Below are 18,381 nucleotides of genomic sequence, written 5' to 3' on the forward strand. Positions count from 1 at the left end.
AAAAATTATTGTGTTGCTTTTTTCTCTTCATCTGAATCGTTTGCGGATAAAATAGTATATGTTATTTGAAGTAAAAGTGAGTTTAAAAACAAAAATTACTAATTTTAAAAAATGGTGGATGCGCCGGGCTAGTACAATTTACACTCTCAAATTTTCGAATTGTTGTCACAGAATTATTATCGGTTACATAATTTTCTTTGATCGTGTTCGGCATTTTTGCCCAAACCCCTCAAGGGTCTTTGTGCCTTTTACATACGCCATTTCCGACATTTGATCGGCTTATTTTAATAGCAGTCATTACAGCACCGTCGCCGCTAGTACAAGCCACTTTGGCAACTTTTCTCCCTCTATCACCATAAGACTCTTCTATAGTTATTTTTATGTCAGTTCGTGTAGGACATAAGGGGATTTGTCTGGCTTTCGTGGATGTCCAATTTGTCATTCTGAAGGCCTCTACTATGAATTCCTCGGCAAGGATTTCGGTTCGTGTTACCAAACGTTTCACTCAAACTTAAACTCTCCACTCGAGATTTAAAGAAAACGGTTGTTGGAGATAAACCATGGGGAAATTTTTCGCACAAGCATTTGACGATTTTCACGATGTGACTCTGGACACTAATCAATTTGTTTCGTGGGAGGTGAACACCCTTGAAAGTTTCAAGAGCACGGCATCGCCTAGGGGAGGTATTTGAAACATATACGAGAGCGAGAAAGTTCCGATACAACTTCGAGGAAAAGCAGGTTTGTGGGATTTGGGTCTGGCAAATGTTAAAAGACAATTTTTATAAACAATTTAAGTTTGATAAAGTGATCGCCTCTTAAAATATCTGATTCGATTTGCCGAAAAAATCAACTTTCTCCTAAATAAATCATCCACTTTTGTGAAAGTATATCAGGAAGACACGAACCACCGTTGACTTGGTGTTTCCGGGTGGAGATTTTGGATGGTGATTTCTTTTATGAGATGTGGTGATTAGCACTTTTTCTCGCTTGGCTAGGATCCAGTAATCACAAGCTGTGCACCGAACAGGTCCTTTGTGGCTCGTCCATATTGATCCCAAGCCAAGCAAAGCACAAACATAAATGTGATAGCCGTCCGCATCGATAGATATTGCTTTCCGCTTCCTATTTATGAACTGTTTTTACAAAAAATAACTAAATCGAGCAAAGAGTTATGAAAATTTGCTGAAGCGAATGACACAAACGGGATTGAAGTAATAAAAAACTTATTCAAAGGCTTCATGACTAACTGACTGCACAGAAATGGCGATGTGTTTTTTTGAGTTCGCTCAAAAACGTTTTTAAATTGAAATCCAAAAGCTAAATTTACCTTCTAAACCATCATTAAAAAATGAGTTACTTGCGCAACCCACACTACTTTTTATTCAAGCAGCGGTGGTATTACGATGGTACGATGAGTCAGCAATTTTGTAATTAAATAAATGTAATAAATGTTTGGCATTATTCGGAGCAATGGAGCTTTTAAATTAAATTTTATTAGTAATAATTACATTATCGGCGTTTGTACATCTAATTAAAATTTAATTTAATTTACTCTTCTAATAACACTTACTTAACTAAAAATTTTAAATATTTTTTTCAAAATATCTTCTCAGATTAAAATTGACATTTAAGTCAATATTTCAATAAAATTTTGCAATATTTGACTGACAAGAAGCAAAAGTAAAAATCCAAAATCAGAATTTGCATGATTTAATTACCAACATTAGGAAATATTTGCTTAAAGTTTAAACATTGAAGAACTGATTTTATTACGAGTATGATATGAATGAGATCATTTAATAACTCACTGTATTTTTACTAGACCTGAAAATTTTATAGTAGTAGCGTGTAAGTTTGATTCATAGATCATAGTAATAATGATAATAATAATCATAATAATAATGCCCACTCACACTAATTTTTCGACTTATTTAAATACGTTTTTGTCGCAACTAACAATACCAATGACACAGACTATGAAATCAAATATGTTGTTTTTTTTTTAAATAGAGATCAAATTAAGTTAGATAGATTTGTTAGACAGCGATAGCATTCTTTCCACACTAACCTTAGGTGTATAATTTGTATAATTGTATAGTTTCTACTCGTATATAACTTTTTGTAGTTCAAGAGTTTGAAATAGATAGCAAAATAATGCTAGCCTGATGTAGTGCCATTTCACTGCCATCTATTATTAAGTTTTGCAAACGGCAGCGCTACAGAATTACTTCAAGGTCACATTCAGTTATAATTATTTTAAAAATTTGAAATCAAGAGAGAATTGCTATGTGTATAATGTATCTATCCCTCTATCATGAATAATGTTTTAAAATCGGTGCAAAACAAAGAAAAAACAAAAAATTAAAATGGGAAGCATGATAGAGGTAAAAAACAGTGAAACATACTTTCGTTATTTGGAAAATACAACAAATCGAAGCAGCAAATTGATTTTTTGGTATAATACAATGGGAATAAAGTCTTTCTGAAAAACGTATATTTTAATGTTTACCAATTTCATTTTGTTTTTTAGAGCAAAGTTTTGTAGTAACAAAGGAAATCATTTGTTGCAAATTACACTTCAACACGGTTTTATAGATTTTGATTCAGTCGGCATAGATTTCAAATATTTTTTTTTTGAAAATTTCTTTAAAGATATTTACTTTATTTTCAAAACACACTGCCATCCTGAAATTAAAAAACCTTGTTTTTCCATTTCCCATTTAAAAAAATTAATGGTCACAAAATAAATTTATTATTATAAACAAACACAAATTCATATGTTGTCGTATTTTTATTTTTCTCGTAATTTTATTCGTTATTAATTTTTATCTATTGAAATTTTGATTACAGCATGTATCAAATAAAACAACAAATGTTTGCATTTCTATTATAATTAATAATATAATTAATAAAAAGCAATAATAGAATCTGATAATTCTTACAAAATGTAAACTCACAAAAAGAGCACAACACTAGTTTGTCATAGTTTCACTGTGTATCACTGATTGATAAAACCTTGTAATTGTAAATTTTTAATTTTATGCGAGTAAATAAGTAGAAGTAAGTAAACAGAAAAGTCATAATAAAACCAAATTCAAGTACTGTTGTGATTGTTTTTGAGTGTTTGACTAATTGTGTTTTATAACAGAGATCCTAGAGCGCTAATTACTCCTATAAGAGTTATATTCAAGATTATATTAAATTTTTTTTTACTATAATCGTAAATTGCTGTTCCGAGCAAAAACTATACATTTTTTCTTTCTTTTCTTTTATTTTTCTCATCATCGGCTCGCTCTTAATTTATATGTTAATTGTGTCGCTTAACGAATTATTATTTTTATTAAATGAGGACTCCTGAATGGAGCAAAACCTTGAAATCGGCTCCGGTAATAAATAAATTAAAAATTTGTTCATTCGATATTAAAAATTCACTAAGCGACCTGATTCTTCTAACATGCATAATTTTTGGTACCACTTTTAAAACACGCCAAAAATAAAAAAACTTCCAACACATCACCTTTTTAATTAATAATTAAAAAAAAAAACGTTAACTTAGGGCATCATTATGGGAAATAAATTTAAATTTCATCCTTTACTACTGAGCAGGAACATGAAAAAATGTAAAAAAAAATTATCTATAAAAACTTTGAAGTTATGAGAGTTTAAATTTTGCATTCTGACTCTATTTATTTCTGTTGGAAAAATAATTTTTCAAGTTTTTTTTGCTATAGTCTATTAAAAGAGGAAACAAGGAAGCTGTATCTCAAATTGTAACTCTGTTCAATGTTATTTGTGGCTTTTATTATCAAATTTTTTGTACTTTTACTAAATAATTATAAATAAACATATACAAGATTATCAGTATCATTAAGTAGACATAAAAATGTCAAATGCCAAAAAACAAACTTTTTTGACAGATAGAAATTTAAACATTTTTTCTATGTTTCTGGTATCTTATCACTTGAAATTTTTCACTGGGGCGCCAGTTCTGACACACCCTGTATATGGATTTCGACAATGATAGAGGACTGCAGGTTTTTGCACAAGGAAGACTTTACTCCTCATAAAAAACAAAAATCGAAATTGTTGAAAATATTTTTTTGTGTTCAATTTATTATCTAGTGTCCTATTTTGTGTAGTTTAAAATTAGAACAGGTTTAATAGGTACATTTTTTTAGTTCAGTCTATATCGTGAATATGAGTTCGACCACTCTTTAAATATGAAAACAAAAATAAAAAAAAACGTGGCGGAGAATTTTGGCGATATTTTTTACTTACATAGAATACAGGCATTTTTATCAATGTTAGAAAAAAATTGAAAAAAATATAGTCACACTACTTATAATTTTTTCGGGTGTTATAAGTATAAAGTCCAGAATACTATCCAAAATTTAATCATTGAATTTATCAATTGAATAAATTTTTACGGAAAAATAAAATTATAAGTCTAGTCTGCTAGATAGGTGTATATTTCGTTTACGATTTAACCCAGCCGTTATCTCGTATCCATCCAATCAATGATTGAAGCTTTTTCCCAACAGTAGATTTTCTACGTCCTTTATTCCAGGTTTACCTCGTCGGCCACATGCCTCCGGGCTCTGACGAACGTCAAAGGGGCTTTTCGCCGGCACATTCAGTCTACACGGATTACCACAATAAGAAGTATCTCGAATTGGTGCGAAAATACGCCGACATAATCGTCGGCCAGTTCTTCGGCCACCTCCATTCCGACACTTTCCGCGTCATTTACGGCGTAAGCGGTAAGTAGCACTTTTCCTCCCTGCAATTTATCACTGTAATATCATCTGAAAAGGCCGCTTTTAGTCACTTTAAATAAAACGTCGTTCCCCGTCTTAACCGCAGCCATGCATCAATATGGTATTAGCGGCAGCAGCTGAGGTCATTAGAGAACTTAGTTAGTCTTAAGGATCTAGTTAAGTACACATTAATGCTGTTTGGACTGTGTAAACGATGTTCGCAATACAGAAGACCCTTCTAGGAGATTAAGACTGGGAAAGCTCGTAACTTGTTAGTGGTAATACAGTCGGCCTGTACGTGTTATGCCAGACGGTGGCCTTCTTGCAACCGCAGTCTTATATTTAATGCAGCAGAGACGATTTGTGAAGGTATCAAACAGGCATTCGAGGAGATAATCGTCTGATATGAGAAAATGTTTGCACAAAGATGGCGCTCGACCAATCAGTTTGAGGATATGAATCGAAAGCAAATAGTAGCAAGCACAAATAGCCTCGAGACTCACAACTGTTTCATTGAATGGACTTTTTTAATTATTTCTAGCCGCAGTTTAGTGAAATCAATTTTTTGGCCTCCTGACATGTAAATGTCAAATTAACGTACAATTGACATCTGGGTATTTTACGCCCGCACGTGTGTAAAGTGACAGTTTTACAGCACGGCCAAAATTGTCTTCATAGACATTTATAAAAAAAAAACTATTTGTAAGATGATAACATTTTTAATAAAACGCTCTACACACAAACTTTCAATCTTAGAACTCCTTTTTCTTCACACCACTTTATAATTATAAACATAGAGTCCGTTTTTTAAGAGGTACATGGGCGGGATCGAGAATCTGCGCGAACTTTTAGAGAAGATTCAAATTTGAGCGATTTTAACATCTGAGTCCGTCCTATCAAGCCTATCCATACATAACCTTTTTTAAAAAAGCGATATTTACACAACTCAAATTTATAATTTTCGGATCTGTTGTTCGTCATCTGTGTATGATTTTTTTTAGCTAACCATGGTACATTTGTTATTAATTATTGAACATTTTAATTTTGAAAAATAAAAGATTTAACAATGTTCACAATAATTTTGCATCACATTCTTTACGTACCAAATGAAAGCTTGAAATATTAAAAAAAAATGTTTGTACTTACCAAAATACACAATTAACAAAAGACGAAAAAAAAAACAATTTGATTTATGGTTGCTAATGGCCGTTTTTTCGTTTGGTAAGGGTAAGTGTAAGGAAAATTAAAGTACGCTACTGATGACATGCAACCCCTACGTCAAGCATGCGCATTACAAATTTGGTCTTAAATGTGTTACTGGGCCATTATATTGGTGTGTACCTCTTAGAAAAACGGACTCTACTAGCTTGCACCCGTGACTTCGTCCACGTATATTTTCGATATAAACTTTTGTTAATTTCAAAGGTGGAATGTAAAGTTAGTCTGTTTATCTATTTTTTTCTTGATTCATCAACTCAAAACAATGCGGAAGCAGAGGGCCGATTATTAAGAAAATGATGAAAGCACGTTACAAACGCTTACACCCCGTTTCAATTCGTTGAATTTTCGACTACACCCTCAAAAGTCAAAATTTTAGATTTTATGTTTATAACTTCGTTTAAATATTTGCACCCTATTTCATACCGTTATAGGTTAGTTTTTGAAAAGTGCCTGATTAGTGCACTTCACCCTCTAAGAATTCTATTTTCCAAATTTCATCTTCGTTTAAACGTGTACACCCCATTTCACCCCCTTAGAAACTGATTTTTAAAAATCTCGTCTTAGTGCAGCTTTACAACCGCCAAAGAACATATCTTCCAAATTTTATTTTCTATCTTTGTTTAAGTATTGACAACCCATATAAATATATTTTCAAAAAAAACCTTCGTTACTGTTCCTCTACTCCCCCCAAAGAATATGTTTCCTAAATTTTTTGTTTTTATCTTCGTTTAAATGTTTACACCCCGCTTCGCCTCCGCAAAAATTTATTTTTAAAAAATCCTTTCTTAGCGGACCTGTACACCCTCTAATAAACATATCTTCTAAATTTCATGTTTCTATTTTCGTTTAAACGTATACACCCCGTTTTACTCAATTTATTAAGGGAGTATACTTATTACTTTTTTAAATTCTCGTCTTAGTGCACTTTCACAACCGCTAAGGAACAAATTTTCCAAAGTTCGTTTAAAAGTTCACACCCCACTTCATCCTCTGAGTAATTGATTTTTGAAAAATCCTTTGTTACCTAATTTTCACGGAACTCTCATATATACCTATATAGATAATAATAATAATAAGAGAAGTGGAATAAATAAACAATGTAGAATAAAAATCAGATAAACAATTTTTTGATTATGTAAAAAGCGAAGTGTAGAACACCACCTCGCTCGCGCAAATAATTAAAAAGCAAATACAGCGCATAAATTGACAACTCCTTCCCTATCTCATGCATGCGCACGATGAACAGCGAGTAACTACCGAGAATTGTCGAAGGCACACGATAAACTTAAAACCCTATTTCACCACTTTAAAGAACGATTTTCGAAAAATCCCTTCTTAGCGAACCTCTACAGTCTACACCCTCTAAGAAACGTATCTGCCAAATTTCATGTTTCTAGCTTGTGTGGCTGTGCGTTGTCTGTCAGTCAGTGTCAATCACGGAACTCTTATATACAGGGCTGTTCGGTCCAAGTCGCCCCGGCTGATAGCATCTAAACTTACTTCTTTTTTTCAAAAAGTAAATATTTAAGTAATAATATTCATTCTTGTCTTTGTTAGTAAATGTATCAATTTTTTTTAACACATCCGGTGTTGCTAGAAATGCTACGCTTTAAAATTCATAGCACAAAAAAATATATTATTTTATCAAATAGTTCTAAATTATAGATACATTTTCATATTTTTTTCGATTATAGTTGGTATTAAAAACATAGAAATAAAACAATTGTCCGGAAAGTCGCGCACCTTCGTGACACTGTGTCATCGGGCAATGTCCTAGACAACAAATAAAATGTTAAAAAAATTATACCTATAAAAATTAAAATTCATAATAAATAAATATAAATTTACTATTATATTTTTATACTTGAATGAAACTTCATTTTTTGGATAGTTGCACCTGTGAGATAAAACGTCGTATATCACACGTGATCGAAATGCCAAATGAAACTCGTGAGAAGTGTCCCACTCGTGCGCAAGCGGACTCGTCGGTCAAAATTCTCACTCGCGTATAATGATGCATTTCTATCACTTATAATATAATGTACTATTAATTATTTTTGCTTCATTTAAAATTAAAATAACACGAGAATAAGTATTTGATTAATACTTAGAAACACAAAATTTACAATTTATTTTTAATAAGAAGGATTCTTGAAATAAAGAAAATGTTTTTATCAAAAACTTATTTTTATAAAATGAAAGTTTCATAAAAACATAAAAAATTCTCTATTAGGTAGCTTTACAGTTTAAGCCATCACCTTTTCTATTCATTTCTAAACAATATTGCGATTTTTTAAAGTAAGTCTTTTTATTTATCTCCTTTTGTAAATTGCTAAAGTAATCACGGTGTGCTATAAATGTAAAATCTTTGTAAATTACTAATTTTAAAATGTATTTGTCATTTTCTGATTGCAATTAAGAAAAAATATATTGCATTCTAATTCTAACTTTCCCAACAAGAAAATGTTATACACTAGTATGAATCAAAGTCTCAAACATAAAATTATTTCCTTCAATAATGTTTTTTTATTCCACTTTTAACATAAAAAATTAGTTTATTACTGTACATAGAGAAAAAAACCTTGCATTTTGATTAAAATTTGATACAAGATTTACTAAAACCGTGTTTACATTATTATAATAGCATTAATTACAACAGAATTATCCAAACTGATCAATATTATTAATGGCTGTATGCCACAAATGAATCATCTAATATGTAGAATTACCACAACAAAAGAAAAATTGTAACTTTACCAAATTAACTTCACAATGGAATATAAGGGTAGACAATGTTTTTGCAATGCATATAAAAGCTTCTTAATTTTTAAAGTCAGTGATAATGATAATTTATACAAGCTTTTCGTTTTCAAATTTTCCATACTTCAAAAACTTAAAGACTATAAACTATGATTTTATCGGTAAAGGAAGCAAAAAAAAAGAAAAAAATCAACAGGTTTTCTCTCTTATTCTTGTCCTTTCTTGTCAAATATAATTTTTCCAAGCTCAGGTGAAACAGTCGGCGATAATAAACTTTTCCGTTGTTAAATTTCCCAAAATGGCCGTATCTAAATACTTTAAAGAAGCTTAATACGAGTTGAAAACTTATTTCGAAGTAAATTTCCTTTTGGTTGTTTGACGGTTTATGGTCGACGAAATGCAAACATCATTCTTTTCCTTCAAATGTCAACGGTGCGCACCGTTTGTCCATCGATTGTTTGTTTCCGGTCATACCCCTGATCGATCCGGTGAGATATCGACAAGCGTTATAAAGAGATTTAAAAAGTTTTTTTATTTCCGGAACTTTTCACGTCCTAACTTTTGATTATCACCTCTATCGTGTCAAATAAAACAACAAAGATATTTATTCTTTTGTTTTGAGCGAGTTGGGCGACTTGGAAATTAATTTTCACGGGTAATTTGTCAAAAATTCAACGAGTTAATGAACGCAAGTTTTCACTAATGTGACACTTCATTAAGTGTCACAGATGGGTAGATTTAAATAAGAAAATTTGCACGAGTACGAACCATGGTGTGAGAAAAGTCGCGCTTTCAAAGCTGCTGAAAATAAGATTGGAATGCAACTTGACGCCTCGAGAAAACTGATCCAATTTCTTTCTTAAAATGTTCTTTTTGTGGTAGTTTGTAAGTAAGAAGGGGAATCGGATATCATTTAGATGTCGATTTCTTACTAACAGCAGCTGAAAAACCGACAAGAAAACACAAACGACTTTATAATAACGCCGACAGAACAGATTGCTGCTGAATATAACTTTCCGAAACGAGATGAATTTTTATGGCCAACTTGGCCACCAAATTTAATCACATATGCACACACCTCACGTGGCATTAACGGAAGAAAGTGTAACAGTCCCCTTTTCTTCATAGAACGAACCTTTTGAAAGTGTTATTAAATTAGTTGAAAATAGTACATAGTCAGTGGCGTACTGAGCAGTCCAAAATTATTATTTTTTTATGTTAGCGGTTAAAATTAGGTTCTGATGACTAAAAAATTGTTATGTCTGCTTGAGCTCATAGGTATAAATGTTAAACTGAATTAAATTCCCCTGCATTTCATGAAAAAAATTTGGAGCCTTTCATTAAAAAAAAAAAATACGCAACTTTAAATTTTGAGTGTTCGTTAATAATTTTTTTAATTATAAATCCATCAAAAGAAAGATCGATCATTCCTCTTTTAAATGCCAAAATACGATTTCATAATAGTTAAAAATTGCAGAGTTAGATAGATTTTTGAAGAGGAAGGTTCAAATTTAAAAATTTCCAAAAGTCTAAAAACTTCAAAAACGGTTATACAGTAAAACCCCTTTATAACGCGAATTCAAGGGACCAACGTATTTGCTGGTTATAACCGATTTTCGCTATAAACAGTCATAGATAATAAAAGTTTTGTTCTGCTTTTTTCTTTTAATATGGGCCCACTTATGGACACATTGGATTCGCGATTCACTTTGAACCAAGTAAGAATGGTTTTATCTAATTTAGCATTTTTAGCAGTATGTAATTTCTTCACTTTTGACGAAAATTCACCAGTTGAATTCGTAATCTTGTCCCTGTTGTTAAAAATTTTTGCCAATATAGAACTGGCTAAATTTTTCTTTTTGCAGATTACAGCTTGTTTTTTACCACTTGCGAACTCTTTTATTATTGATATTTTTTCTTTGGTAGAAAATGTTTTTCTTTTTGAAGAAAAAACGCTTGAAAAGTTATTCAAGACTGAAAAAGTGAGAAAAATATGACCATTAGCACGCAAAAACATGTCCAAAAAAAGTCTAGTACACAATATGTAATGGAGACTCGCAGGATTTTTAATTCTTCTAGGAACTCTCATTATAACCGATCTGTTTCGGAAATTTTTCAGAATTTCTCGCTATTACCGATCTTGGACAAAATAAAAGTTTTATTATATTCACCTCAAAAATACTCGCTACAGAGGGAAAGTTTTACATAGAGTAGTAGTATACAAAACGGCAAGGGACCAGACGATTTACTCGTTATAGTCTATTCTACGTTATAACCGGGACTCGTTATAGAGGACTTCTATTGTATTTGGGTATAGGGAGATTGATGATAACTCTTATAGAATAGCTCGAACAATCCAAAAACGCTATAAAAAACATAGTTTTCTATTTCAATTACAATTAATACAATTAATACAAATAAGTAACGTTTCTTTTTTAATTCAACGTCGCAGTTGGGGTGACAAGTTCGTTGTGAAGACACCATGAACATACAGGATTATTCATAAATATGAAGCAATATTTCAACCTCAAAAATGACCTATAAAATGATGTTAATTTAAATAATAACTCGTGTCCTATCTCTACTGATAAGAATTTTACAGCCCTCGGAATGTGGGTATGGAAATTTGATTTTTTTATAATAACTTTGGAACTATTTGACCAAATATTATAAAATTTGGAACATTTCCCTGTGACAACATACCCTTTGAACTGGTAATCACGAAAACCGGATACAGCCACTCAATTTCCGGTTTCAACAGTTGCAGTTCACATTTTCTGTGTTTTTCCATTTTTTTGCTCTCTTAACACCAATTTTTTATTGCCCAAATAGATAGAGTAATCAATTTCGAATAACGCATAACCTTTAATACCCCCAAAATGGACCGTTTCAAAGATATTTTAATTTAAACTGAGGACTGCACAACGGTGAAATCAAAAAGTAGGGATTTTGAATAAATGATATCCACGGCAACAAATGATCATGGTCCCACAAATCGCTGTCAGGCATCTGTCAACTTTGACATTGGTCGATTCTTGGGCGATTAAGTGAAAATATTTAATAAAAGAGTTTACTTCAGACTCCAAACGTAATCTACCATAAGTCCAAATCGATCTCGTAGCATTTAATTTATAAAAAATTCACAAAAATTTATCGTCAAAGTTAACAGATGCCTGGTAGGGATTTATGTGACCATGGTCATTGGTTGCCGTGGATACCACTTATTCAAAATCCCTATTTTTTGATTTCAGCGTGGTGCAGTCCTTACTTTAAATTAAAATATCTTTGAAACGGTCCATTTTAAAGGTATTAAAGGTTATGCGTTTTTTATTCGAAATTGATTACACTATCTATTTAGGCAATAAAAAATTGGTGTTAAGAGAGCAAAAAAATGGAAAAACACAGAAAATGTGACCTGCAACTGCTGGAACCGGAAATTGAGTGGATGTATCCGGTTTTTGTGATTATCAGTTCAAAGGGTATGTTGTCACAGCGAAATGTTCCAAATTTTATAATATTTGGTCAAATAGTTTCAAAGTTATTATAAAAAAATCAAATTTCCATACCCACATTCCGAGGGCTGTAAAATTCTTATCAGTAGAGATAGAACACGAGTTATTATTTAAATTAACATCATTTTATGGGTCATTTTTGAGGTTCAAATATTGCTTCATATTTATGAATAACCCTGTATAAACAAACCAACATAACCTTACAATTATAATTTTAGTAATATGCACAAAATTAACCATCTTCATAATCTTAATCTTCGTAATCTTGGTGGGTTCGTTCACAATCAATTTTGCAAAGCCAACTTCGACGTCGAATTTTAAAAAAGACCCGCTACAAATTTTTAGACTAATATCATTATCAGAACTTCCAGTACCTCTAATGTGGGGTTAAGCCGGAATATCCCCTATATTTAATAGGCTTATTTATTAATTTTTTCATATTATTTTAAATTTTAGTGTCTTTTTATATTATTTTACAAATTATTATTCTTAAATGGTAAATATAAGGAATGGAACCAAGCGGTTTTTTTTGTTTCCAGAAAATAATGATTGATATAAATTAAAGTAATATAAAAAATGGTGATCGTATTTTGAAATTTTGTTTTGTTTTTGAGATATGCGATTTTTTTTCAAAATTTATGTAATTTTTTTTAATTAAATATAAAGTAGATAGTGTAATCCTTAGACCATTACTTTTATGAGAAAAATGGTTTTATAGTGGGTTGCCATGTAAAAAAATAAAAAAATTGTAAAACTCAAAAACAAAACAAAAAATTTGAAAAATCTTATTCTTTATATTCACATTTTCATAGCACTATCTTTTCTAAAAAAATAAACAGTTTAAGAAAAAAACTTTTAGTTTCATACTTTTTATTCACCTGATATTTTTTTAATGATATTATAAAAACATTGAAAAATTATTGATTTTAACACGGTGGGTGTAGGAAGGGATATGGTGCAACCACGATGGAACACGGGCCCATTAAGAGCTCAATACGCCACTGTACATAGTATTAGATAATATTCGTTACTGAACTTATCTGAAACAAAAAATATGAAAATCTCAAAACAATTTCCCCCAAAACATATCGACGCCCATGTTGTTTGGTTCAATTCGTGCTTTTGATCAAAAGTTTTTTTTATTACGATAGCAACTTTGCTAAAGACGCCAATTACGAAATTTCACTCTCATTTACAATAAAAGGTGTAAACGAAGACCGATTAAATTTCACACTCAAGAACGAATTGTTGTGGCCCCGAAAGAATAGTACTTCTTTTAAACCTTACAAATTTTATTCGTTTCGCGAATCGAAAAGTTTGGTGATTTTAATGTTTTGGTTTTTAGGTCGGCCCGTGTCGTGGGCCCTCCTCGCCCCCTCCATCACCCCGAAACGGACCACAGATGGCGCCAACAACCCCGGTTTGAGGATATATAAATTCGACAAAGACACCGGCCAGGTAATTTTTCCATCAATCACAAAGTCTGAAAAAAAAAGCTGAAATATTCATAGAGTCTCCCCCCGGTAGCGGCATTATTCAAAATTAAGAAACGACTACTTTATCAGAATGCTTATTTGCATAATTGCCGCCACATGCACTCGAGATAGTGCTTCAATTATGCGATGAGTTGGATAGAATTAGCTTTAAAGCAAGACAAGCTATTTAAAATTAAAGCGAAAAGATACGTCATTCTACAACGTGTAATGAGATGCAGATTTTCAATCTTAATACGTAATACCATTAGTGAAAACTACAAGTGTAAAATATAGATAAAAATAGCGTGACTTTCATGGATTATATTGGGAAAAGTCGGGTCGTGCATTATTACACAGCAAGTGCTTGAATTTTGTATTTCTACTTCTATACAAGAGAACGTTGAAAAGTTTTCCCACGGAAAGTTTCCGGTTTCTGAATATTTAAAACTGAGATTAAGTTCATAAGTGAGTATTGATTATGTCATATTTTCACTGTTTGTTTTGACACTAAAGTAAAGAAAAAATACAAAAAACACACAATGCAAATCTTTAAATATTGTTCTAATCCACTATTTTAAAATGCTGAATTTATTTATACAAAAAAATTATGTAAAAGTTCTACATAGTGAAATCATTGACGAATGAAGACAAATTTCTTCATCTTATATCAACGTCACTTATTTTCTAAATTGTAAATTTGTAAGATAAAATTAATGTTGATATTTTCCTTGTCTTTAACTTATCTCAAATTATACCAGTTTTTTTTGCTCCATCTTCTTTTAAAAAACTAAATCTCATTCTATTTAATGGTGGGCTACATGCTAAAAACAAGAGTAAGTAAAATTTTATTTACATTTTAAGTTTACTAATTTTTTACAAAAGATATTCTTTTCCTGTGTGTATTTTAATACTTCTATTACATTATGATAACAAACCAATTATTTCAACAATTTGTGTTTAAATACAAGAATGAGATACATTAGAACCACGATTTCTGGCAGACCCGTTCCACTTGAGCCAAAATTTCGTATAATCCTAAAGAGGTCATAATGTTCATATTAACACTTTTTATTGAATTAGACACATGCTATCCCATTGAAGGCTTCAAGCTTTTTTATAAAAAAAAAACAAACGCTTTTTTTACGTGTGCTCCAAGCACGAAGAAAAAAATAGATTTTTGTCGCTTCTGAGAATTTCAAAAAAAAAGACTAGTTTCGGATGAAACGGAGTTTGGAACCAAATTCTTTCGGATAAAACGGAATTTTTAAAATCGATTTTGTTTCCGGATAGCGCGGACTTCCGGATAACATGGAACCGGATAACTGGGGCTCTACTATACAATTTTCTTATACATATTCTGTGCAGAATATAAGAAAATGGTATAGTAATCACAGGGCTAAATGGGCTACAACCCCGAGGTGCTAGCTTTTTAAGACGACAATTTTGCTTACACTAAAATCAGAAACTCATACTCTAATTCGAAAAATGTATTACACAAAAATGAAAACTAGAATATTTTTTGTTACTGCAAGGAAAACAATACAAACTTTAAAGCATTTGTAAAGATAAAAAAATTAAAAGTTTATTAAAAGTTCAATACTTTGTTCAATACTTTCAAAATTCTTAATGGAACATCCCTACTTATTAATTTTGCATCTAAGAGATTTAAAAAAAAACCCTTAAAATTTTTACTTTCTTCGTTGCAGTAAGTAGTAATTTTTTTCCTCTCTTAGTTTTAAAAAAAGTTTCTAGCTGTTTTGTAGTTTTTGTGTTATAAATTTTTAAAACGTTATGTTTTTGTCAAATAATAGTATATTATAATACTAGTTTATAAGCAAACCTTCAAAACACGCACGACGGGTTTAAGAGCACGACGCGTCTGCAATAAAATTATCAAAGGTTGTTTGTGAATCGTTTTCGTAGAGACGGTTACTAGTTTACGTTGTTAAGCACATTTTTTCACGTTGTAATTGGTCCAGACATTTCACTATTTCTTGTTACCTAGACAACTTTAAAATTCAGCGTGCTATAAAGGCCAAATTACGCACGCTGCAGCGTGTTTTAATTTAGGATTATGATGCAGGTATAATAAAAAACAACTTATTTCAAAAACTGAGCAAAATCGATTAATAAAAAGTTAGCTTTTTAAAGACATGTTGTAATAAAAAGTTTCATCCAAAATTGCCAAGAAATATGTTTTATTTAAAAAAAAAGGTTTGTGTTGTAGCTTATTTTTGAGATACGCTGTATAGTTAAAAGTAATTTCAGGCGATGCACTAGATTAGTATCTATCAGTTTTTGAAGTTTTAATATTTAATAAAGGTCAATTAGAAACGCTACCAAATCGCTACCAATTTTTGTAAAAGCTTTTCCTTACCCTGCTTTTCTTTCCATGCCCTGATCCTGTGACTTTTCTTTAAAAATGGATTTTTTCTACATGAAAGGATAGAATCTATTAGCACTTTGTAACAGAGTGATCCGATTGATAAATCTACGGCTACACTTTTATGCAGGAAAAAAATTAAAATAACGTACCTAATCTTTAAGAATTCCAAAAACACTCTTGGATTATTTGATATGTGTTACACAACTTTTCTAATATTTGTTACAAACCTATAAACTTTTATTACAAACGGCCTACAGCAAGATTAACTATACATAGTGCGCCAGAACTCGTGCCTCTGGTAAGATACCATAAACATGGAAAAAATAATAAAAAAATTCTATCTACAAAAATTTCAAAGTTATGTGAGTTTAAATTTTGCACTTTGACTCTATTTATTTCTGTTGGAAGAATAATTTTCCAAGTTTGTTTGCTACAGGCTATTAGAAGAAGAAACAAGGAAGCTGTATCCTAAATTTCAACTTTGTTTAATGTTATTTGTGGCTTTGATTGGCAAAATTTTTGTACTTTTACTAGATAATTAAAAATAAAATATAAAAAATAAAAATACTAGGTTTTTCATAATTTAAAGTTTTCTTTTGTAAATATACAAGGTGATTCTTTTAGGGCCTATTTTAACTTCTAATGCAGATAGGAATTTGAAATTTTGTACACAACCCAAATCGACAAGTCTAAGTTCAATTAAATTATTTTCAAAATGGCTGAACTTCCGGAACTACGTGAAATTGGCGGCGAACTTTGAAAATTTAAATGGTAACCACTTATTTTTATTGCATTTTTGAATTCTCCTCTCCAAACTGATTGAAATGTACGTAGTTGTACTTATCTGTCATAGTTTTTGACATATGTCAATTTTTGGTCAAAATTTTTATTTGCAGATGTTTATTTAAAACACCACAGCTCTTGAACCGTTTGCGATAAGTGAATAATTTTTCTTGCATTTGATAGCCAAAGGTTTGAAGAGTTTTCTAAAATTTTCAAAATTGTTAACTGTCAAATTGCAAGGCTAGAATGATTTTTTGAAAATGGTAATTAACAAACAGCTATAACTCAGTTTTTTCAAACAAAATGACCCTATTTTCTCAACGGCAATCAAAAGTACATCGATTTGATTTGTAGAACGACTTTTATCAACATGTCCTATACCCATCTCTTACAGTTTCTGAAATCTGTTGTTCTGTAATCACGAAAAACCTGTTTTTGCTTTTTATTTTTATAGTTCATCACGTAGGCTTTGGAAAATGATCAATACGTATTAAAAATTTAGTCTACACAGCACCCATCCGGAATTACGAAGAACTGAGGCAAGGCTTGAGGCGGAATTTTATAATCTTCAACCAAATGAAATAATGGAAGCCCCTCAATTAGTTCACCATCGAGTTTTGGACTGTTTGAAAATGGTAAACATATCGAACATCTATATTAATTATGGCATATCTTTACTGTATTTTTCCAAAGCCTACGTGATTAACTATAAAAATAAAAAACAATAACATGTTTTTCGTTATTATTTCAAAAACCGTAAGAGCGTATAGGACATGTTGATAAAAGTCCTTCTACAAATTAAAGTGCTTTTGATTGCCGTTGAAAAAATAAGGTCATTTCGTTTGAAAAACTGAGTTATAGCTGTTTGTTAATTATCGTTTTTAAAAAATCATACTAGCCTTGCAATTTGGCAGTTGACAATTTTGAAAATTCTAGAAAACTTTTCAAAACTTTGGTTATTAAAAATAAAATGCAAAAAGAATAATCATTTATCGCAAGAGCTGTGATGTTTTTAATAAACCTCTGCAAATGAAAATTTTGAGCAAAAATTTGGCATATGTAAAAAACTATGACAGATAAGTACTAACAACTAGGTAGATTTTACTCAGTTTGGAGGAGAATTCAAAAACGCAATAAAAATAAGTGGTTACCATTTCAAATTTTAAAGTTGACGCCAATTTCTTGTAGTTCCTGAAGTTCAGCCATTTTGAAAATCATTTATTTGAACTCAAGCAGGTTGATTTAAGTCGTGTACAAAATTTCAAATTCCTCTCTGCATTAGAAGTTAAAAAGTTTCTAATGTAGGCTCTAAAAGAAGCACCTTTTTTAAAAGTAGACATGACTCACAAAAGATTTCTTTCCATAAGATAGTTGTAACAAAACGTTTCATTTATTTAAAGCCTTGAGGAAAAATAGAAAACTTTCAATAAATCCGTTGGTTTTTGCTTTTAACATAAAAAAAGTTATCTCATACATAGTAACCG

At 31.0% G+C, this 18,381-nt stretch overlaps 1 protein-coding gene across 3 annotated transcripts in view; it reads left to right on the forward strand.

The window, feature by feature from the left end:
* LOC123010058 (acid sphingomyelinase-like phosphodiesterase 3b) overlaps positions 1 to 18,381 on the forward strand; it is a 220,065-nt gene that overhangs the window by 195,717 nt on the left and 5,967 nt on the right. For all 3 annotated transcript variants that reach the window (XM_044406693.1, XM_044406692.1, XM_044406694.1), the window contains exons 6-7: positions 4,571 to 4,763; positions 13,599 to 13,711. In XM_044406693.1, the coding sequence (XP_044262628.1) occupies positions 4,571 to 4,763; positions 13,599 to 13,711 (306 nt within the window). The remainder of the gene's footprint in view (positions 1 to 4,570; positions 4,764 to 13,598; positions 13,712 to 18,381) is intronic.

The sequence above is a fragment of the Tribolium madens genome, unplaced genomic scaffold (genome assembly GCF_015345945.1).
Source record: "Tribolium madens isolate multiple individuals breed KSU strain unplaced genomic scaffold, Tmad_KSU_1.1 Scaffold_7;HRSCAF=85;Tcas5.2_LG10, whole genome shotgun sequence".
In the NCBI taxonomy this organism is placed as follows: Eukaryota; Metazoa; Arthropoda; class Insecta; order Coleoptera; family Tenebrionidae; genus Tribolium; species Tribolium madens.